Source organism: Carya illinoinensis, chromosome 7, assembly GCF_018687715.1.
Source record: "Carya illinoinensis cultivar Pawnee chromosome 7, C.illinoinensisPawnee_v1, whole genome shotgun sequence".
NCBI classification, from domain to species: Eukaryota; Viridiplantae; Streptophyta; class Magnoliopsida; order Fagales; family Juglandaceae; genus Carya; species Carya illinoinensis.
The window spans coordinates 41,739,510-41,763,252 of NC_056758.1; the positions used below are offsets into that span (position 1 = coordinate 41,739,510).

At 36.5% G+C, this 23,743-nt stretch overlaps 3 protein-coding genes across 5 annotated transcripts; 1 reads left to right on the forward strand and 2 right to left on the reverse strand.

The window, feature by feature from the left end:
- The first annotated feature begins 3,801 nt into the window (after positions 1-3,801).
- Positions 3,802-7,780, forward strand: LOC122316808 (probable xyloglucan glycosyltransferase 5). Its single transcript, XM_043133602.1, has 5 exons — positions 3,802-4,997; positions 5,650-5,958; positions 6,061-6,351; positions 6,486-6,599; positions 6,715-7,780. The coding sequence occupies exons 1-5, from the start codon at positions 4,275-4,277 to the stop codon at positions 7,357-7,359; spliced, it is 2,082 nt and encodes a 693-aa protein (XP_042989536.1). The 5' UTR covers positions 3,802-4,274; the 3' UTR covers positions 7,360-7,780.
- Positions 7,781-9,139: 1,359 nt separating this feature from the next.
- LOC122315598 (probable cyclic nucleotide-gated ion channel 14) lies at positions 9,140-15,270 on the reverse strand. The gene is made up of 7 exons (XM_043131601.1): positions 14,296-15,270; positions 13,633-14,209; positions 12,898-13,110; positions 12,526-12,821; positions 11,873-11,984; positions 10,970-11,206; positions 9,140-10,239 (listed from the first exon to the last, which is right to left on the reverse strand). The coding sequence occupies exons 1-7, from the start codon at positions 14,313-14,315 to the stop codon at positions 9,505-9,507; spliced, it is 2,190 nt and encodes a 729-aa protein (XP_042987535.1). The 5' UTR covers positions 14,316-15,270; the 3' UTR covers positions 9,140-9,504.
- A 2,983-nt stretch (positions 15,271-18,253) lies between these two features.
- Positions 18,254-22,362, reverse strand: LOC122315599 (serine/arginine-rich splicing factor RSZ22-like). 3 transcript variants are annotated; one of them, XM_043131605.1, is made up of 6 exons: positions 22,243-22,362; positions 21,617-21,719; positions 20,512-20,600; positions 19,338-19,566; positions 19,025-19,144; positions 18,254-18,548 (listed from the first exon to the last, which is right to left on the reverse strand). In XM_043131605.1, exons 2-6 carry the CDS (start codon positions 21,703-21,705, stop codon positions 18,512-18,514), a joined length of 564 nt encoding a protein of 187 aa, XP_042987539.1. In that variant the 5' UTR covers positions 21,706-21,719; positions 22,243-22,362; the 3' UTR covers positions 18,254-18,511. The 3 variants fall into 3 exon arrangements, with proteins under 3 accessions (XP_042987539.1, XP_042987536.1, XP_042987538.1); XM_043131602.1 differs by having other exon boundaries at positions 22,192-22,349; XM_043131604.1 differs by lacking the exon at positions 22,243-22,362 and adding an exon at positions 22,096-22,130.
- Positions 22,363-23,743: the final 1,381 nt, after the last annotated feature.

Genomic DNA, 23,743 nt, shown 5'->3' on the forward strand with positions numbered 1-23,743 from the left:
TAAAATCACTTTGAGTTAATTCATTTATTTTTCTTAAATAATGATATACTTCATACTCACATTTTATTTTTATCTTATGATATAAAATGTTATATATTTATTATTATTAAATAATATTTAATTTAATAATAATAAATATGTCACATCTTACATAATAAATTGAGTATGAGATGATAATGTGGTGTATAGAATTTTCCTTATATATATAACTAGTTGTTAAGAGATTTATGCTTAGAGCACGCACACTTTTTATTCCTAATTTTCTCCTCAAATTCATTCTTTATTTCCAAATCAAAGATACATATATATTTTGTGTAGATGATCATGAGTGATTCGTCAACTAGTACAAAATCCCTGGGGCCAGCCATTTAAATATCGATTAATCAGGGGGTCCAAACACAAATAGAGATAAAAGCTTAAGGGTCCACTATCCAGTACTTAATGTTTCCTACTCATATAAGTAGATCTACATATATATATATATATATATATATATATATTAATTTCCACCGACACAAACTTGGGGGGTTAGGGAGCAATATTTTGTGGTGTGCTTTTAATAGCTAGTTGGGATATTGCGTGTGTGGTTGTTCTCTTCCTCACGTATTCCTTATCTCATCAAGGTACCTGCTGGAACAACTTTTTGGCGTAAAAATAAGAGCTAAGAACCTTTGTCTTTCAATTTTTCTTGTTTCATCCAAGCCAACAATAATATCATGCAAGACATTGACTGGATTTTTGCTCTGAACTGTGAAATGGACGGAATAACCTTGGAAAACAAGCTTGCAATAGCGAGCGACGGAGTAGCAGTGCAGGTTTTTTTTTTTTTGTTTGTTCTTTCTGTTGTTTTCCGCATTAGGTAATTTGACAAAACTGCAAAAAAATGGGAAAAAAGAATTCTTTTGAAAGGGATTAGCAAGCATGCATGCATCTTTTTCTGTTGCTTCCCACGGTGCACATCATGTTTTGCTATATATTGATCATGATTCTGTCTGATCTCTCTGATATTATATATCTCCTTTTCATGTCATGCGTTTTCAAACATGACTGACGTACATTAATTGGAGATTGTCAATTGCTATTAAACCGCTACTACATCATATATGTGTGTGTGTGATTATTAGAAAAAGAGTTAAATAAGCAGTATGCAATACATGCATGCAACATGAGGAGGCTGGAGCTATACTACAAAATAATTCCTCTACGATCACTTTCAATATAAATGCAATATCCCACAACCAACGTGCTTAATCAACATATCTAGAGAATCCCTTTCTCTGAAGGTGAGAGAGAGAGAGAGAGAGAGAGAGAGAGAGAGAGAGAGAGAGAGAGCTGGTCCAACACGTTTCTGCAGCTCGGGCAAATGATTAACGTACATGAGATTTAGGTCATTCTGGATCGCTTGGGCAGTTCAATATCACATTCAGAGAAGGCAGATCCGAAAATAATTGAGAATTCCCATGCAATGCATGGAGAACTGAAATGGGACCAATGGAGACACACAGAGAGATCTAACGTGCCTGCATGCATATTTTGAGCTATTTTAATCAACAGCATTATTGCAAGTTGAACACATGCCTCGTGTATACATTTTTTGGCCTTATTTTAATCTTCCGGCAGCATTATCATGGGGCTGTCTTCGACTTCTGGCTTTAAAAATAAAGGAAATACTCTATAAAAATAAATTTTTATAAACTGACGGAGTTTGATATGATTTATTAAATTATAAAGTTATTTTTATTATAAAATATTATAAAAATAAATAAATTTTCACAATTAATTTATTACAACGAAAAGATTATTCGCAACCAATTTTAATAGTGAATAGTTTTTTCGTTACAATAAATTAGTCGTAAAAACCTATTTTTCTTGTAGTTAAAATAGATTTAACGGATTAAATGAAGTCATGTTAGTTTTTAAAATTATTTTTATTTTATTGATGTAGCAGTGCTAATCTAAAAACAATGAGAGAGATAATTCATACAAGTCCTAATATTATTATTATTATTTTTTAAACAGTCCTAATATTATTAATTAATTGTAGCTAGCTAGCTAGCAATATTATCGTATCGAAAGATTGACTACATACGAGATGACAATATATATTAGTTCCTTTACTTGTAAGGCAGAACACAAGAAACAAATGGATAGCATCTAAATTAAATTTCTGATAAGTCCACGCGGATCGAGCTCTGCCAAATACTTGGCATACGATATATCGGTTCACAGTTCGAAACCATCAAAGAATAATCTCTTCGAAAAGTAGTAAATTGTTGTTACGAGAGGAAGCTCCACATTTGGATGGATTATACCATTGATAAAAGAAAAGTACTACGAGTACTTACCAAAAGTTATTCTTTACATATCAGTTATTGATATATTAAAAATTATAAAATTTAAAATTTAAAAAAAATTTGACAAAAGAAATATGGTAAGCGAAATTGTAAATATACGTAACACTAAAAATTAAAATGTAATTTAAACTTTAAAATAATGAGTATTCACTTTTATGCCCCTCTCCACCTTCAATCCTTAAAAAAAAAAGAAAAAAAAAAGGAAATTAAAGACAAAATAAAGAATGTTGCCAGGTGTCTAAACACATTAAGAATGATTAATTACTAATGGGAATCATACAGGTATATTTTATAATATAGCTATAACATTGAAGGCATGCATGCAACGTGAGTGATTCATTAGAACAATTCATTTTCATTCTATCGAACGTTTCTCTTGTCTTACAATGATCTCCTCGAAAGGTTCCCTGTATTACAATAATATGTGAAGTGCAAGACTGTCATGTTTCTGCATTTATTTATTCCCAAATGTATTTATATTTGAAGTTACTGATTTCCTAACCAACTTTTTGCGTATTATTGACAAAATGGAGTAATTAAGGCGGTTTCTTACCCAATTGAAAAAATCGACAATAAAAAGCATTAATACCAGGATAGTGATAGAGTTATCACTCGATTACAACTCATTTACTATTCATGTGTATTTCAAATTTTTTTATTTTTATTTTATTTTCTTTTAAATATTTATTTAACATCTTTAGTCATTAAGAAAAAATTTAAAAAAAATATAATTTTATTAATACTCACTTTCTTAATCATTAAATAAAATAAAAAATTAAAAAAAAATAAATACAAAAAAAGTTATAAATAAATTATAATTAAATAGTAATAATATCATTTTCCTCTTACCCTCAGTGGAAATACCTTTCTCCGACACAAGATGTTTATGATGGCCACTTGAAGCTACCTTTTATTTTTTATTTTTTTTATTTTCCTATTTAATTTTTTTCATTTGAGACTATAAAATTACAATTATGTCCAATGCTCTGTGAGCTCCCTCCCGACAGCGTGGAAGCGCAAAAAATATTCTACTCACTATGCAATGTATGCATACAAACTTACATGTCCCTGTCAAAAGATAAAAATAAAAGTATTCCTTTTTCTATTCTTTTTACTGCTATTATTCCTACACGAAAATCGAAATGAGAGTGACTTCAAAAAGAAAAGAATAAGAATATAATGCGATTAAGGTTTATATTAAAAATAAATGGTCATATTAAATAATCCACTTTTTTATTTTTTTTCATGCACGTTATTCCATTACAAGCAGACACTCGGGTCAACACTCCGACACCTGAAAGGCTGAAACACGGGAATATGTTTTTTCACTTGAGAATCGAAACGTGTTCCATTGTCAACTTAAAGTCAGCAACTAGTCTTCATGCGCTATTACCTTGACCTTCCTTGTTTAGAGTGAACTTTTTACTTTCATTGTTAAATGCAGATTTCTAACCAGCTCAGAAAATTTAAACGAATCAACAGTAAACTTTTTGGGAGGAGTTAAATTCCGCTAGCTTTGCTTGTCTAGTTGTCTGGCTTGCTCGACAAATACCCCCCCACATGATTTTAGGTTATCACAGCTGCAGATACTTGCCCTCATAATGTGGCTTTCCCGTGTTTAGTGAGTGTCCCTGAGACTTTGAGGGAGTTCAACGAAGCTCTTAACCACCTCCCTTTCCCTTTCTTGCTTGTTGGTTTTTCTTTCTTGTCCGTGCCACATTGTGGGTGGAATGGACAGCCTGGAAGTGAATTCCGGTAGTTTTTCTTAGTTTTCTTGGTTGGTTCTGAGATGGGTTTTGCTCGGTTCTCAATTTCGAGATCTGACATATGAGGGTTTCTTGAAAAATTTGTGGTTTTCTGGGATTGGGTTGTGCATTTTTCTCAGCTTTTGAGGTTCAAAAACCACCTTGGATAGAGGGAATGGCTCCAAGACTGGACTTCTCTAACTGGTGGGCAAAAGATACCCGCAAGGGAACTCCGGTCGTAGTCACAATGGAGAACCCCAACTTCTCGGTTGTGGAGATTGATGGCCCCGACGCTGCGTTCCGGCCCGTGGAGAAAAGCCGGGGTAAGAATGCCAAGCAGGTCACGTGGGTCTTGCTTCTCAAGGCCAACCGCGCTGTCGGTTGCGTCGCTTGGCTCGCCACGGCCCTCTGGTCATTGCTCGGAGCCATCAAGAAGAGACTGATCCATAGGCAAGGAGTAACCATGGCGAGTGAGAAGTTGGGAAAGGGGAAACTGCTTTTCAGAATCATAAGAGCGTTCTTAGTCACTGCCTTGGCCATCCTGTCCTTTGAGGTGGTTGCCTATTTGCAAGGGTGGCATTATTTTAAGAATCCCAGTTTGCACATCCCGCAGACTTCTGATTTGCAAGGCTTCTTTCACGTGGCTTATGTTGCTTGGTTGACATTCCGGGCCGATTACATTGCGCCTCCAATTCAAGCACTTTCTAAATTCTGTGTTGTTCTGTTCCTTATCCAATCTGCGGACCGTATGATACTTTGCTTAGGTTGCTTGTGGATAAAATACAAGAAGATTAAGCCGACGATTGCGGGTGATCCCTTCAAACCGGATGATGTGGAGGGATCGGGCAATGAGCATCCCATGGTTCTTGTTCAAATTCCAATGTGTAATGAGAGGGAGGTCAGACACTACTTTTCACTCTTTACTCTCTTATTTATTTATTTTATTTTTTTCCGTCTTCTTATAGTTCTTTGAACTGGTTTTGGGTGGCTTCAAACTAGTTGAAGTTCTGAATTTGGGACTTGTATTTTATTGTTGTGTAGGGATTAGATTCTACTCAGGAATAGATCGCAAAAATTTGGGACGCCAATATGACATTACCGAATTGGAAAGCTATGAGAATAGGAAGAACGCATGCCTGGATTTTTATTGAGAAAAAAGAATAAAAAAAGGAAAAATTTTTCTTTATTGATTTATATAAAATTAAAGGATTTGTACTATTCAGGAGTAATTTGCATGGTTAAGTAATGATGAAAGTGTCGTATTATAAATCAGACATGAATACTTTAGCCCCCTCCCCTCCCCTCCCATCCCAAAAATAGAGACCAGATTTAAATCAGCTTTACGAAAGAAGAATTACAATAATTGTCACTATTGCTCAGATCTGTTGTTTCTGTCAGTGGAATTGAAGTTACGCTTATCGACATGTATCTGATGAGGACGTCTAAAATTGGTTCAAATCAGTATAAATAATTAAATACGATCAATCTGTAAATTATTGTGGTGGACTTTTTCTTGATGTTGATAAGGGTTCTGCACTGGCCTCATGCAGGTATATGAGCAATCTATCTCCGCTGTGTGCCAACTTGATTGGCCAAAGGACCGTTTACTGATTCAAGTTCTTGATGATTCCGATGATGAGAGTATTCAATTCTTAATTAAGGCAGAGGTTGCTAAGTGGAGCCAAAAGGGCATTAACATAATCTATCGGCATCGCTTGGTTAGAACTGGTTACAAAGCGGGGAATCTCAAGTCTGCAATGAGCTGTGATTATGTTAAGATTTATGAGTTTGTTGCCATTTTTGATGCAGATTTCCAACCTAATCCTGAATTTCTAAAGCAAACTGTGCCCCATTTCAAGGTGGGAAAAGAAATATAGACTCTTTGCAAAATTCTTAACTGGTTACAAGTACTTTCAGGAACTTAATACATGTCTTTCTTAAATTCTTACCTTGTGCTACAGGACAATCCTGAACTAGGTTTAGTTCAGGCTAGATGGGCTTTTGTGAACAAGGATGAAAACTTGTTGACTCGTCTCCAAAACATTAATCTGTGTTTCCACTTTGAGGTGGAACAGCAAGTTAATGGGGTGTTCATTAATTTCTTTGGTTTCAATGGAACTGCCGGTGTTTGGAGAATTAAAGCCTTGGAGGAGTCTGGAGGCTGGCTTGAACGGACAACTGTAGAGGATATGGACATAGCCGTCCGAGCCCATCTCAATGGTTGGAAGTTCATCTTCCTTGATGACGTAAAGGTAATATTACATGTCACATGATGATTTTAGATTTAATTGAAGAGGCAAATGAGTTGGAGACGAGTCAACATTAATGTTTCAATCCTGATAATTGTCGAACCTTGTTTCAAGCTTAGATGTATGTACATTCTCAGGTCCTTTGTGAAGTTCCGGAGTCATATGAAGCTTACAGGAAGCAGCAGCATCGCTGGCATTCTGGTCCGATGCAACTTTTTAGATTGTGTCTTCCTGCAATTATAACAGCTAAGGTACCTCTGATACTCAACCTCAAATAATTCCCGCTTACCAATGACTTATAATATAGAAGACCCAGACCCACAACTATGATATGAACTAAGAGGCTCTAACTCTTTGATTCTGCAGATATCAGCATGTAAGAAAGCAAACTTGATACTGTTGTTCTTTCTGTTGAGGAAACTTATCCTTCCCTTCTACTCCTTCACATTGTTCTGCGTAATTCTTCCTCTAACCATGTTTGTCCCCGAGGCTGAGCTCCCTGTATGGGTCATTTGTTATGTGCCTGTTTTTATGTCCCTCCTCAACATTCTTCCAGCCCCCAAATCCTTCCCCTTCATTGTTCCTTACCTCCTATTTGAGAATACCATGTCTGTTACAAAATTCAATGCAATGGTATCTGGATTGTTCCAGTTGGGTAGCTCTTACGAGTGGATTGTCACCAAGAAGGCTGGCAGAGCATCAGAATCCGATTTACTGGCTGCTGCTGAAAGGGAATCTAAAACAATGAACCAACCACAAATCTACCGAGGAGCATCTGAGAGTGAGCTTTCTGAATTGAACCAAATTAAGGAACAGAAAGAAGCAGCCCGTGTTCCTGTTAAGAAAATGAATAAAATATATAGGAAGGAGCTTGCTCTGGCATTCCTTTTGCTCACAGCTTCTGTCAGGAGCCTGTTATCTGCACAAGGAGTCCACTTCTACTTCCTACTTTTCCAAGGGTTGACCTTCCTTCTTGTGGGCCTTGATCTAATTGGGGAGCAGATGAGCTAATAACAAAGGGGGTCAGGAGAAAGGAGAAGGAGAAAAAAAAACAAAAGCCACTCTTCTGCTTATATTCAGTAATGTTCATCTCAACGGCAGTGATCTGTGTGCGCAGTGCTTGCGAGGAAGTTCAATTCTTTTTGCCTTGGGAGATTGCAGTGAAGGGGTAACCCTCCCATTCAATAAAATGAATTTCTTGTGTTCCTCATCTGATTTAAGTATCTTATAGGATTTCTCTGTTTACTATCACTCTCCGAATGACATTCATACTTCGCATTTTTTCCATTTCCATAGGACATTGGTCATATTGTAATTCTCCATAGGTATTGTATTATCGTTTGCTACAGATAGAAATAGAATACTCTATGTTCTTTATTGTACTACAGTTTACATTCTGGTATATTTAAATGTAACAAATAATATCTCCCCACCTCTGTGATCTCTCTCTCTCTTGCATATGCACAACTCAACTGCTTTTGGCCTTTTTATCTGTTTTGTTTCTTCTGCAATTTTCTTATGTGTCATTGAGTATGCACGCACGTGTGCCGGTTATGGCTGCAATCTAGATGAATAAAGTGTCGGCAGGCGAAGCAGGTGGTAACAAGCTTAGCTTTATTGTAGCGGTGGCTGAGGTTTTTGGGTCCTACACTTAACACTTCTTCAATTAAAGGGTTTACATAATTGAGGCACAGGATCTTTTGTAGGGCATATGCTGATTCTGGCTTTTTCAGATTTTGCTTATGGTTGGCAATATAAGCAAAGTACATATTTACCCATCAATCTCTATGGTCCACTCTATTTTGGCATGGACATTCAAGCAATCAGCAAGATCCTAAGATTTAGGATCTCAAATTCAATTGGGCTATACTTGTTTTTTTTAAGAAAAATGATATTTACAGTTGTTGAGTGTGCAAGTGTTGCGTAATTTTTTTAGAAAAAATGAATAAGTATAAAATTCACGTAAAAGAAAAAATTAATTTTTTAATAATAAACTCTACTCTTTTTCAAAATTACACTGTACTTGAGCATTTTACTACTGAATATAGTATAACTCTTTTTTTAATATATATATATATAAATTTGAAAAAAAAAAAAGGAAAAGAAAAGACGAGATGCCATATTTTATGAATGGTACCACTTTGATATACCTAAGCTGGCAAGTTTGATGCTAGTGGTTTAGGTTTAAGGTATTCAGGTAGTTGAGAAATCCAGCGTCAATGTGTAATGGGCCTTGTCTGGATGGGCATTTCACCCTTCACTCAATTAATTGTATAGAGCATGTAATTTTATCAACCTCTCAAATATACTATGGGAATTGCATTTTGGATTGGATGTAATGCAACGAGAAATGATGTTGAAGGGGATACATCATTTTACAATTAGCTAACCTTTGGGCCTTATACGACTCAGCACAAAAGATTAGCCTAGATTAACGAGGAACTAAGCCCAAAAGATGTTGTACAATCTCAATCTGAGTTCGGACGGAATAGTCCAGGCTGAAGGTCAGGTTTTTCTGGGCTCAACGATGAGACGTAGGGCTGACACTGAGTCGGACGCCAGCCTAGCCCGGCCTGCCTGATTTTGTATATAGTGAATACGAAGATGTTTTTTTTTTTTTTTTTCTCCCTCTTTCTTTTGACACCAGAAATAAAACACAAGTGGGATCTAAAATGTAGAAGTCGTTGTATTCCGCGTTTTGGTTTTACAGGCGGTCTATATGTCTAGGAAAATTTTAATTTACTAGTATAGAATGCAGAGCTTTCATATATATAGTGAGCCAACAACTCAGTTTTGCACCACAAATTGATGCCCTTTTGCTGTAAAGTTTGCTTAAACTGTGGCAACATTCTACTTTCAACAAGACATGCTAAATATAAGTAGAGACTATGAATCTCATACAATTTAGATACAGGTTTTGAAGGGCAATGACCAATTTACCTTACAAGGATATATGCAACCGTACCTGCTGTTACAACCTATGATATTGTATCAAGAATGGATTTTACAGTCCTTCCAATGATGTTTTTGAAGCCTCACCATCTTTTCCATCGCTATCTATGATACTTTATCTGTCATATAATTTAATTTAGCAGCGTTGAACTTAAAATCACCTTCTGCGTCCATCGAGAAATCTGGTTCTTGAGGCAGTTGAACTTAATCATCTTCTGGCTCCATCGAGAAGTCAGGTTCTTCAGGCTTTTGTAATTTAGGAATTTGAACATCCTTGATTTTCTGAGCTCCTCTTCGCGTGTTTGCAGCAAACCTGGAAGCTAGTATCGTGACACCTAGGTTCTGTTTCGCCTGTGAATTATATGAAGGTGCTGTTGGATGCTCTTCCTCGTCTTGTTCGTTTTGACTAGCTACTTGCTCGTCAACTCTGTATGAGAATGACTCTCTCATGCTAAGGTTCTTTACCAGCAACCTCTTCTTGTATCGACGCCAAGCAACCTGAATGAAGCAGGCAGCCCATGTTCTCCAGTGATAAGAGTAAAAGCGGAAAGTGTGCTGTAGCTTCCTACTATGGAGACGTCTAAACTGATTGGCAACAAATTTGAGATCTTCTGCTCGCAGTGCAAAGGCTTCCACTTCACCAAGGGATCTAACTGTTCTTGTAGAAGAAGGCAAGTTGAGAGTAGATTTTGGAAGCAATGCCCAAGCAAGCAACTCTTCCCCACAAAAATCCCCCGGGCTCAAGGTAATCGAATTGAAGAAACCCGTCCGGCCTCCATTTGTAGTTGAGCTCTCAAGCCTCCCTCGGATGATAAAAAGCATTTCTGTCACAGGGTCACCTTCACGAACAATGTAGGTTCCCTGAGTGCTTAAGGATGACACCAAGCGTTCACAGATGGCATCAAGTAGCTGATTGTCCATCTGTGAGAAAAAAGGTACCTGCAATTGGGGAAAAGGTACTGGTTTAGCTATTAGTGGAGTAAGAAAAATGAAGATCACTGCAACTTGAGCTATGGCTTTCAATATCAGGAATGAGAAGAATTAGCTGTCTCAAATTCTGCAAGACATTTTCAGTAATCAGAAATCAACATTTGAGACAGTTAATAGCGCTGTAATACCCAGGCCCTCTTTAAAAACACACTTTGCACAAGAAATAGGCAGTCTAATATCACCTCCCAAAGGGTGGGGGAAAAGTAACAATCTGTATAGGACACAAAGTTATAAGCTGCATAAGACTTACCAGCGCCAGCATTTAAATCTACCAGCAGGATCATATGGTTTGGACACACACTATTTGCATTGAGCAACAGCCTAAGGGTTATTTTGGAGGGCAAAGATACGCCAATAATGCAGGAGAATAAGGCAACGTATCTATCAGCAAGAAAAAACAGGCATGCATAACTAGACCAACTGCATAAGCAAATAACTCTTGCCAATTCTTTAAAGAGTGATGTAAGTTTGTATTAACACTAGCTCATTTGAAAAATTAATTTATCTAAGAAAAAACAAAGTACAGCAGGTAGAGGATAAGAGTTCATGTTAGGAATAAAAACTAGGTTTAACAGCATCCGTATGTGATATATATTATCAAAGATGGAACATGTCCTGACAAAATCATGGTCCGATGCAGACTTTAGCATGCATAAAATGATCCAGAAAGAGAACTTACACGTAGAAGAAGGTCCAAGCATAGGTGGCGTTGGATATCTCGACATAGATCTGTAGGCAAGGCACTTAAGATCGACTCTTCATCCACCCCTCGAGTTGCAAGCCACTTGTACTGAACAAATCGTCGGACGCGTTCTTGAAGGCCTCGAGGAAGTTGACGATGTCTCATCCACTCCTCAGTGTCTCTTCGCTTGAGCCTCCATTCCTCCAATCTCACGGTGATGGATTGCAGATAGGTCTACACGAAATAGAATGTCTGGAAGATGGTATATGGACATACTTTTCCCTATGCATAACAAGTTAACAACTAACATCTACATGGATTGATGCCAATATATTGCAACACAAGAGACCTACTGACTCACTTTATTAAATATGGTTTTAATAAGTGAGATGTTCAAGACTAGTAAGAAAATGGTGTTCCAACACCTACATACCATACAGCAGATAGATGAGTGAGGAATTCCGACTTCTATAGTTCAAGACATATCCTAGAATCAATTATAACACAAATGCTGAAAAAAATCGTACTAATACATTCCTGTCAATGACATTAAAAAGAGTTTAAAAACCCTAGTGATTTTAGAGACATCTTTCCTTCTATATCCTGTCAAAGATACTAAGAAAGAAGTTTTCATACTCTTCAGCTTCTCATGTAAGCTGAAGAGATAAGAAAAGGTTCTGAAAATTCAACAGTCAATCAGAATGAAAAATAGAGGCCTTGGAGAGAGAGAGAGAGAGAGAGGAAAAAAAAAAAAAACTTCTTTTTGCTGGGTCTAGTTAATCATTTTCAGGTATCAACCCACTAGAACAACAATTAATTGCTTCATGGAAGATATTGAGTTTGGATAATAAATATAGCCTGTTGTGAGGATAAATGCAGTACTTAATGGTGGAGGAGTACCTGCATGTTTCCAATCAAATGCGCAAACAAAACGAGACCCAATATTGCAATGAGGATGGCAAATGATGTTTCCCCAATAAATGTGCTTGTGCTTAAATTCTGGCCATAGGAACTGAAAAAATGAAAAAAGAAACATGAATCAAAAGAGATGAATCATAATTCTGAATGAGCAAGCCATTTAAATTATTTTTTCTGATTTGAAGCCTTCAATTTAATTTTAGATGTGTACAGAAGTTCAGAATCAGGCATTCATCTCCATTAAATATATCTGGGAGGTCTTCTGAAAGCCAATTAGTCTTTTAGGAAAGCTAAAATCCAGCTGTAGAAATCAGTTTTTCATGCATCTGATACAAGAAGTTCAGGATGTTGTAACAAGTGAAATTTATATTGTATGTAGCTATACTTTGATTTTTGTATGTAGGAGACTGGACGTGAGATTCAGTCATGAAGTTTTTTTTGATAGGTATTGTATAGTGTCTACACAATCAGAGGGATTAGGCCCTTCACTTAAATGTATGTAATCATAAACATAAACTTCAACAGACTACACACATAATTAGAAGATGCCGGTGTATCATCATATCCTTTAAATAGGAAACAAACATAGTGGTGATTGGTGAATATGAATCACATAGCATGTTTGCGAATCATACCTCAAGTTCTGTAAGCCAAACCATAGGCAATAAAGATACTTCTCAATAAAATTTGAGGAGATGATATTATCTGTCACAGCCTTTTCAAATATGCCAAAATTGAAATCACTACTGCTGTTGCAGACACTAAACAAAGCAGTAGCGTTTGCCCATTTCCTGAATTCGGTTGTGTTCCAACTTGGACAAGCCAAGTAACTAAGGTCACATCTGACAGGGCTATCTTCCTTTTTGCATTCTGATTTCCAGCATGTTGCTTGTCGTTCAATGGACAACAAATACCATGATGCCCCTATGACCTGCAAAAAAAGAAAGTCAAACTACTGCATAACACTCTAAAAAGAAATAGGACACTAGATGAAGAAAGTTACATACATGACTGGCTAACATGTATAGGACGAGATTATATGCAGCCCCAGCCCAAGCAGTTTGTGTGACTACACCGGTGGCTTTAATAATTTGAGAACTTAATGGGAAAATGAGATATAGTCTGGGAATATATTGAAGCAGAACAATCAGTACAAGGGCATTGTCAGTATGATCAGCTTGGGAACTTTTAAGTGCTGGTAGAATAAACCATATCACGATCTGCCAAAAAATAAAAAAACACAAGCTGATGTTATTTCGCTGCAGATTCAAATCAGAAAGATGTGAATGAATTAAGAATATCACTATGTCACATGGTTATTGTGTAAAATTTAGTCCTTTATAGACTTGCGTGGTGTGTAAACTGTATAGGACTAAAGTTTACACTATCCATTTAACAATAAGAGGCAAGTTCACTGTAAAATCATTAGCCCTCCCTCCTCACTTTCCTTATTCTAAAATAGGCTCCAATTCACTGTTGAAGGCATGCCTTGAAAATAGAAGAAAACTCTAACAGCCACTTCAACCCCAATTATCTACATAATGGTAACAATTTTGCTTTTATATTAGTAGAGTAGAAAGTAAAAAAAATTCACCAGTACAGTCTCATTTACTACAGGCCAGTAATCAGACTCAATCAAACTCGATAAACAATAGATTGGTTTTTCATTTATGATTATTGAGCCACCACAGAACCAAAGAATCAATTGCACATGAATCAGACTCAAAACTAATTTGCAGGACCTGAGGAAGAGGCAGTGCAGCCAAAAGATCGATGAGGAATTCTGATCTTAAATACCACCTTGCAATCATCTTTGGATCCATGACAAGTTCACCCCTCCCAAAAACTCTTGAACTCGGCGATACATAAGCCGTCCGGAACTTTATAACCATATGCAACATATAAAATATGTCTGCAACAGTCCGAAAACACGTTATCACAATTCCCAGATTCAAATCAGTTGCCATACAAGACGAATTATCATTGTTCACCACCACCAATGGAACGTAGAAAAAAAGTGGATCAACAAAGAGGGCAACCAAGCAAAAGAACAAGAAAACCCTGTTCCATTTAAGGATAATATCACTTCCAGGATCGAGAATTCGTTTCTGCCATAGCTTATGATTCTCTGGGAAAACCTTTAACCTCCCAAACGTGGAAGTTGTACTAGTACTCTGGTTTCTATCACCAGTACCACTCCCTTCTGGTTTAATCAGAGGCGCCGTTGCCTTGTACAGTGACAAGGGCCTTTCCACATTTTTCTGGGTGTCATTTTTCTCCCAGGAAGGTCGGAAACTTTGATTTTCATCATTATAAAACCTATGAATTTAAAATCTCACTGATCAAATCACAACAAAAATTGAAAATCGGAAGGAGAAAAAAAGAGAATGTGGCAGAGAAATTACCTCACTTTCTTCAACTCCATGCTAGAATTTTTGTTTGGTCACATAAATAAACTAAAACCAAGAGCATACAGAAGAATATTGCAGGCTTGCAGCAATAATGTGAAGCGAAGGAGACATTGACTGCATGAGTTCTCCTCGGACAACATTTTTCCGAGTATCCCAGTTTTTTCGGGAAAAAAAAAAAAAATTATGCTGCTCAGGGAAAGTTGAATCTCTCTAAGTTTAACAAACAGATCCTAGTTGAGACTTAGAACAGACAGGCCGAGATGCACCCAAAATCTTAAAATTTCTTCCAATATGTAAATTAAATTCAATGGAACTTTTTTTTGAAGAAAGAAGCGGTAGCGCCTGGCTTTTTTGAAGGCTCAAACTGGGTGTAAACATTAAGCAAGGTTGTTACATGCGGTTCGGTGGTTGACTTAGCATTCAAGTCCTCAAAGAAAACTAACAGTAAAAACAGGTGAACACAGCTCAGACAATCAGTTATTGATGCATATTCAAATTAAGAAAACGCACGATTTAGAGAGAGAGAGAGAGAGAGAGAGAGTGGACGTGGATGGCATGAAATAATGGATGCGACTGGGTAAGAGTGTCTCCAGTGAAAGACAAACAGAAAATTGCAGAAACCATGTAAAAAAATATACTTTTAATAGCAGTTTTTTAGCCTTGCATCAGAAATTCATATGGGATCGATTGGTTATTTCTTTTCTTTTATCCCGGAGATTCGTTATCGAGGCATGATCCCTTATTGCAGAAGAGTACTTCACGATTTCTAGGACCCACCAAGGCCGAGCTGGCAAGTGACATTGTTCACAGGTTACTGATTTTTCTGGGACGAGTGAGTTTGGAGTTTGGACGGAGGGAGAGAGAGAATATTCGATTCATTGACCTCAGCAATCAGCATCATCGAGTTCGTCAAAAAAGGTTAAATTTAGATTTTAACCGATTTTACGGTGTCATGTTCACCCAATATTTTCTATTGCCTTCTCGTGTTTTTGGAGGCTACATAATCCAAATAAATATAGAAAAAAAAAATTATATATCTCTTTGCCTTTTCTATCCCTATTTTTGTTCGAACTCGTTGTAAAAACCGTGATGTTGACTAATAACCTGAACAGTTAAAAGAAGAAATAAAGATACATAAATAGCTCCCGAGAGTTGGTCCCGATTGGGTCCCGACAATTTTGCTCTCTCTCAGGACCGAGCTCATGCTACATCCACCGCTGCTCATAAAGATACACGTATTTTTGGAAAATATTAGTTACTTCCTTGGGTTTATCTCTGTATTTGACCGTCAATACACTTTGTTTTTTTAATATTTAAAAAAAATTAGTAGTAGTGAGTTTATATATTGTTTTTAGATGTTTATAAATTTTTTTTATAAAAATAATAAAAAAAGAATAAACTAGCAGTCATACCTAGTTGTAAGAGCTCCAACTAGCATGATCATTTTCATAAAACATATTATTCCAAGGGCCCTGCTAGTCGGCCGAGCTCTTATTGCTGGGCGTGACCACTTGTTCATTCATCTTTTTTTTTTTTTTTAAATATTTAAAAAAAAAAACAAAAATTTACTAAACTTTTTTAAACATTGAAAAAAAAAACTAACAAAATATACTAATTAACTTTGAGCGGTATATACTACAATCAATGGCGAGCTATCAGAGAAAAGACTCAAGACTAATACAAGTAAACTTTTTAATGTTAATGGAATAGGAAATTATGGAAGACAAGAAAAAGTGTTTTTTCATGTCCATTGTCAACATTTCAGAAAATGGATTCTGAGTCAGAGCACCGATATATGGCTTATACTCGTATTTTCATAGCAGTAGAGAAACATTAATTACATTAGGGATCCACATTTGACTAAGAGCATCTTCGTTCACCATTTTGAAGATCAGATCTTATTAAATGGACACCACTCATTGCCACATCAACAGAAGACAGTATTAAATGTTGACTTGGCAGATTCTAACACTTTCCAAATTGAAGAGGACCTGTTTTAGTTTGCTCACAAGAAGTGTCATTCAAATTGAATGAAAACTGAATTCCCCGGAAGAGTTGAATTTTTCTCAACTCCAATGTATCAAAATATATATTTCAAAAAATATTTCTAAGGGTAATTATATCCTTGCACCTCCTTTACTACTATTTTACTACTCATCTGTTATTTTTTTTCTTTTGTTACTTGAATCTAGGTTAAGAATCCAAGAATATGACCTTCTTGCATAATAAATAAATCATTTAACCAATATAATCATGTAAATTAATTCAAGATAAATTCAATTTTTACTCAAAAGAGTACAAGAAGGTCCAGTTTTATAAAATTAAATTTATTTTTAATTAAATTACATTATTACATTAATTGATTGAATTTATTTTCTTCTAAATTATACAAAAAATTCATATTCTGAGATTTTGAATTTGGAAATCCAAAGAGCAAAAGGAAAAAAATCAGTTTAACAATAAAGATATCATTACCCTTCCCGAAATCCCTTAAAATATTAAGAATCTTATCAGTGATGCTAAAACAACAATTATTGTTTACAACTACACTCGAGTTGTAACGACTTGGCCCAGTTATACAACATTACAAATGAAGATGAAACTTGCAGTACATGTTGAACATTAATGCAAACGGATGCGCTCCTCTTAAACCAGCACACACCCACAAATATCTTACGGATGTGGTTGTACCGCAGCGCCGAGTCTTGAAAGAAAGAACATATATATATATATAGTCGATGCATGATGAAAATGATTTGAAAATCCGTGTAAAAGAAAACTCTCCAGTATAAAGCTACTTGCGGCGGTGAATCTCGCCCAACATCATCTGCAGTGTCGGACTTGGAAAACCCAAAAAAGTGAAGAGAATCCAATGCATTGCAACTTGTAGAGGTCAAAACAAAAATAATACCTTCCTACAAACGAGTTCTGATTGCTTTTTCTGACTGACATAACTGCATGTTCAGTTCAGCAATTATCCCATTAGTCCAGAACTTGTTTACGTTGGTTGTAGTGGACCAGAAAAATACTCAGGAGTGCCGAGCTTTTTTGAAGAGATTAATCATCCAGAAAAAAACAAGACCAAATAGGGAAGCCGCTTTAGCACAAAACGCCAAACCAAATCAGACAGCCGCTTTAGCTCTAAAGCCAATAGCCAAAGTATCTCTCTACAATTGGAGTCCTTGATCTTCTAGTGAAACCAAAACTTAGCCAAAGGTCGCCAACCACAGCATGAGAACCACCCATGACCCAGTAGATATTAAGGAATAAAAAAATACATGAAGGAAATTACAGCAGGCGCATGTAATCGTATAAACAAATCTTTCAACGACCGTGAATGTCAAAGCCATTCCCGCACCCAAATAGAGGTAAGAGTAATCTTATACTCCATTTGAGCATCAAGGATAAGATTATTTATAACTCTAACCACCATTTGCAACCCAACCACTGGAGAGATTAAAGATCATTATCGCTACCAAAACAAAATCCTAAAACCAATACCCCCTTTAAAAAAAGCCCAGAGAATTATTAAATAAAAAAAAAAAAAGGAAGAGAGAGAGAGAGAGGCTTTAAATGGATCATACACCCAAAGTTTTTGAGAAAATCTAATTTAGAAAACAGAACCCCAAAAAAAAAATATTTTATTAAGGAGATTCCCCAAAACCCCTCAACTTCTGTAGAACAGATATGTATACCTGCCAGAAGCGTTGGACGCTGCTCCTCAATTCTTTCATGTTAAAAAAAATAAACGCCACAAGAGAGGGAGGTGCATCACAACTGGAGAGATTCAATCAACTAGAAGCATCTACAGAAGTAGCAGGCTGGGACCCACAACCATTCAAAATTGAAGATCCCAGTGTCAATGAAGAACGAAATCCGGGAAGTGCAGAAGCACACCAACAATGAAGCAGGACCAGAGGAGACCTCAAAACCAAAAAAAAAAAGCATATGATTTTAGCAAAGCTCTCAATGAACTGCCCTCAATAAACTCATAATGTTGAGATCTGCTATAATGGAACTACATATTCTGCATAGAGAAAAGGAAAAACCCAGCTCAAAATTAAAGAAAGAAAGGAACTTATCCAAATCCAAGAGTAGAAGCTGTGGGCGTCGCCCGTTTAAACAGTCATAGTGAAGTCCAAGCACACTAATTAACATTCATTTCCAGTATCTTCCTCTTAACAAAGCCAAGTGAGCGAGGCTTCAATACTTAGCTCCTGCTTCGGCGTCGATCCCTAAGACCATTTCTGCATAAAGTTGAGCAGAAACATTATCAAAGATGATAAAATTAATAAACGAAGTTAACACTAATACTGCCAATACATTCACTTTTGTTTGTGTGGTGATGGTAATTTTGTGAGCGAGTGGTTCAAATATTTGGAAGTTTAATAATCTATAGCTACTAACATGGAGAATCATGTATGGGATGAAGCTATAAGCTAATAAGGTCAGGCCTGATGCTCCTGTCCAGCAAACAAATTAAAGACGGCGGAACTGTTACACTTGTGCCCAGGTACGGAAGACGTGTGGGAAAGTGTAAGCTCATTTTTTGGCTATTGACAGGAAAAAGATGGCAAATAAAAGGTGTTACCAGTTATGGATACTCACACAAGGCACTTGGCTGTTAAACAAAGTCTAGTAACCTTCCTGCAGGAGAGCACCTTCTACCAACAACCTAAAGAATACGATTTTTTAAAAAAAAAACAGAGCAAAAGAACCTCACCCATTAGCATATGGCACTTCCTCACGTCCACGCCCACGGTACGGAGGTGACTTGCTGTAGCTGCGCCCACGAGGTGTCAAACTGCGGCGTCTAGGGGATCGTCCACTAGGACTGTAACTCCTGCCACACAGTAAGAGTGTCAACGGGCATCAGGCTACAAGTAGCATGGTTTTTCAACCTAGATTGGGCATATCCCCCATCTTAAGCTCCCAACCCAGCTCAATATCACATTTATACTAATAAGGCAACAGCAGTATTAGTGAAAACACTCTACTTATCAAAAACATATTAAGACTCTCTGGCATGAACTTGCCTTCGACCATAACTTGGGCTTCTTCGATATCGAGGGGGGCTGCGACTACGACGCCGTCCTGACCCAACACGCAGACGACATTCACGAGCAAAATGACCAGGCTCACCACACTCATAGCACTTCAAATCAGAACCTCCAGAGCGACCTCTCCCACCTCCACCTCCACCTCCACGACCACCACCCCCACCTCTAGAGTTGTGAGATAGTTCAACTCTCCAGCCATTCTTGCCTGTTCATAACAGTAACAAATAGCTAAGGAGAAGGTCTAGAAAATATGCTATGAATAGTAAAAAAATATTTTGAAACAGCTGAAGATAATAGTGAACATTCGTGCAGACTTTTGGAAAATTTAATGTTCAATAAATACAGAACTAATGAACCTCTCCAGAAATAAATTCACAATATCCAAGTATTAATAAATTATGAGACCACAAATCTAAAGGCTTTGTAGAGAATAAAAAAATCAGAAATAGAAAGTCTGGAAGTGTATGACAACTTAAAGTGTGGCAAGATGGCTTCCACATAATAAGGCATTCTCTAGGGAGCATAAACTTTGTACACAAGGGAGTTCTGCTCACGGACTTATACCCGTGGGTAGCCCAAGTGGTAAGGGCGAACTTGTGTGCATGAGCCCCATGTCACAGGTTCGATTCCCCCAGTCATAGATATATATATTTATAGAGAGAGAGAGAGAGAGAGAGAGAGAGAGAGAGTCACTCCTGGAACCCCATAAACTAGTTATTTAAGTGTAAAACCTGTCCTCTCCTAAGCAAGCGTAATAATTGTCTTCTCCCAAACAATGGAGGATCCTATACACCATCTTCTCATACTAAATATAAGGAATTACAAATTATTTTCAGATAGGTTTTAAACCTTTTGGGCCTGGTTATTAATCTTCTATACCAAAAAATAATATATTAAATGCACATTTATATTCATTAGTTGGTTAATCTTAATACCCATACTGTACCCTAATTTTTTGAGTTTCGTTGTATTGCCATATTCACAATACATCACAGTGTTTTGTACTGAAAATAAGTGCCCCTTGGAAAGAAGTTTAGTTGTTACATCACATGGTGTCTCGTACTGAACTAAGTATCCCTTGATAATAAGTTTAGAAACAACTAAAAACTAGATAAGCACCATAAAAACTAAGAAAACCTTCTACACATACCATCTAGCTCACGGATTGCATCCTCTGCATCCCTACGGTCCTCAAAGTCAATAAAAGCATAACCTGGCGGTCTTCGTGCAACCCATACACTGCACAAGGAAAGATAATCAAAGAATAAAATATAACACGAAATTCCAACTAAATATAACAAAAGTTTCACATGAAAGTCCAGTTAACACATTCCAAACCATGTATAACCTCCGGAATTTTTTTGATAAGTATATAAACTCCTGTTAGTACAAGGCATGTTTTCCTAATAATAGGGGCAGCTACTCGATAGCTAAAAGTAGGTTTGGACACCCTTTGAGTTTTTCTAGAACTTCTTTGTGCTAGTAGCACTCAAATTGCTTAAAACATGTGCCTCAACATATCATGATTTTGAGAAAACAAGTCCGAGAAAATGGGGGAAAAGGGGGCTTGGAACCATTACAATCTATACCAAAGATGAAAATAATGATAGGCATAGAAAAGGTTTTTAAACCAAAATTCAAGTGGTCGGCGCAATACCTAATCCTGGAAAAGGAGACAATCAACCAAAACAAATGCCAATATGTCCAATTCAAAAACTCAGATCAACAAAGATAGTTGATAAAACATTTTATGTAGACACTCACTCTGTAAGGAAGGGAAATCAATGGTGTAATGAATTATGAGTGTTAAGCATACATAACTTCCATATTAAATTTTCCAGAAGAATATGGTTAGGGGTAAATAAATTTCTAATATACACATTTCAAGCTTATATTTAGAATAACTCCGAAAACATATTGCTAGCACTCCTACCGATGTGGAAAAAAAATCTTAACAATCTTAACATGTGGAAAAAAAATTAGGTTACAGAAAAAGAACCTTAACGACTTTAACATAGGCCATATAGTTATGGCCAACAATTAAGCTGGGCCCAACCAAAGGGCAGCTAAATTAACTTACCTACCGATGGCATATGATACTCAAGATAGGATTTTAATTTTAAAAACAGGTAAAAGTACACGCAAAAAAACAGCTTGCAAAGCAAGATTGAAGAAATGAACTAAAAAGGCTGCAATAAACCAAAATTGCTAAGAACTAAGATATATAGATAACAGTTACTTCAAAATTGTTCTACCTTTCTATAACTCCGAAAACACGAAATTCATCCTCAAGATCCCTCTCACTAACTCGTGGATCCAAGTTTCCCACATATATGCGAGTCATTTCGCCTACAACAACTGTCAATCAAAATGAAAGTGATTTATCAAATAAATAATGATTCGTTCACACAGTGTTTGAAATAGATGACAATATCCGCCGGTAAAAACTCTAAAACTAACACAGAAAAAATAATTTCAACAATGGTGGCATTCTTCATTAAAATACGTTTCCCCCAAATTCTTCATATCACAAAGATTTTCGGTTCGTTGGTTTTGGGGAGAAACACATAAAAGCACATATATTGAGGTTTTTCAGATGCAGTAATTTTCCCCCGACTCCCTCAGTTTTCAGGAAAAACTGTTCCAAAGCCTCCAATTAAGAATAATTCTTTCTCGAAAGAAAACTTTCTATCGAAACGAACGTAAGAAGAAAGAAAGTTAACAAAACGCATACATGCATACAGATCATTAGCAAGAAAAATGAGAGAGGGATCTGAACCGTAAGCAGATAGACAGAAAATAGAATACACAGAGAGTGAGAGATCTGAACCTGAAGTAAACACGGAAAATATAGAAACCCTAGCAGCAGACGTACAATTACCTCTTTCTCGTCTGCGCTACGCGGCTTGCTATTTGGGATTTTATAGATGACGATATTAGCAGCCGAGCCCTGTAAACTTTCTAATTTCCGCTTAGGCCCAACACAACAGAAGTTTTTGACTTGTATTACCAAACCTGTGATCAACGACAGGCGTTTACCTTGATCGCATCGATACATGACAAAGGGCAAGACGTTTCTGTACCGAGGCACCCATCTTCAAAAAGAGCACTGGAGATATTGTCCAATGGACTTTATGCCCCGTGCGTGTTTAAATTCTCTGTACATAATGGGCCTGATGGGCCCGCGTGGGCAGATACACCCAGATATAGGAACTAATAGAATGAATTAGAGTTGATTTGGACACTTGAATTATCCCGTAAGTCATAATTCTGTGAACTGTTGTGAATCAATGAAAAAAGAGAGTTTCAAAGATAGAGAGAGAACGGGAGAGAGAGAGAGAGGATTCTTTTTATTGATCTCTATATTATGACATCAATATATCTATATATATAGGATTATAAAAGTCTAAATTGATGACTACGATTTGATCAATTATGACGGTTAAATGTGATCATACAATATAAATTAGTTTATAATACTTCTCATTTGGATGATCATATTTAAAGAATATGCCTCGTTAAAATCTTTCCAAGGAAAAATCCTGTGGGAAAAAACCAATGGCGAAGAAAAAAGATTACATTATTTATATGTACCGTCAAGTACTTTAGGATTGCCTCATTAAAACCTTGCAAAGGAAAATCCAGTGGAATAAAACTTTAGCGAAAGAAAAAGAGTACAATCAACACAAGTAGACATTACTTTTCCTGAAAAGTGCATGATAATAGGTTTTTAAGTCTCCGCATTCTAATGTTCTGCACAATCTTCTTAAATATTGCAGTTGATAATGCTTTAGTGAATAAATCTGCCAGATTATTACTTGATCATATCTTCTTGACATCAATTTCATCTTTCTTCTCATAAATTGCAATGATCTTCTTGTACGGATCTGAAAGATAACCTGTATCCGTATATCCAACTAATTGTAGAATTGATCTATGTTGATAAAATAATCACATATTAAAGGCTTCAATTGCACTGAGATAAGGTATTTCAGGATCAAGAATTTCTCCATCGTCTTCACAATAATGAAATGGATCTTTCTGCTCATCAGATTATCGAGCAACCATTGGAGTACTCAGGGGATGAGTTTTGTCCATATAAAAGTGCTTCAAGACTTTCTAGTGAAATTCACCATATTGATTCAAGACCATTTTAACATTAACTTCATTACTTTTCTGGAGTTGTGCTTTTCTGGAGTTCTTGTAAATAACATAGTTAGTGAAAAATTCATCAATATTAAACCGCTAACCTCATTTTTCAACAAAAACAGTGGCCAACTTTTTAGACCAGACAAACACCGTAGGCTTTTTCAGCTCTTCTGTAACTGTCAGGCGCCGCAGATCTATGATGTTATATCTTTTATCTCTTGTAAAAAGATGCT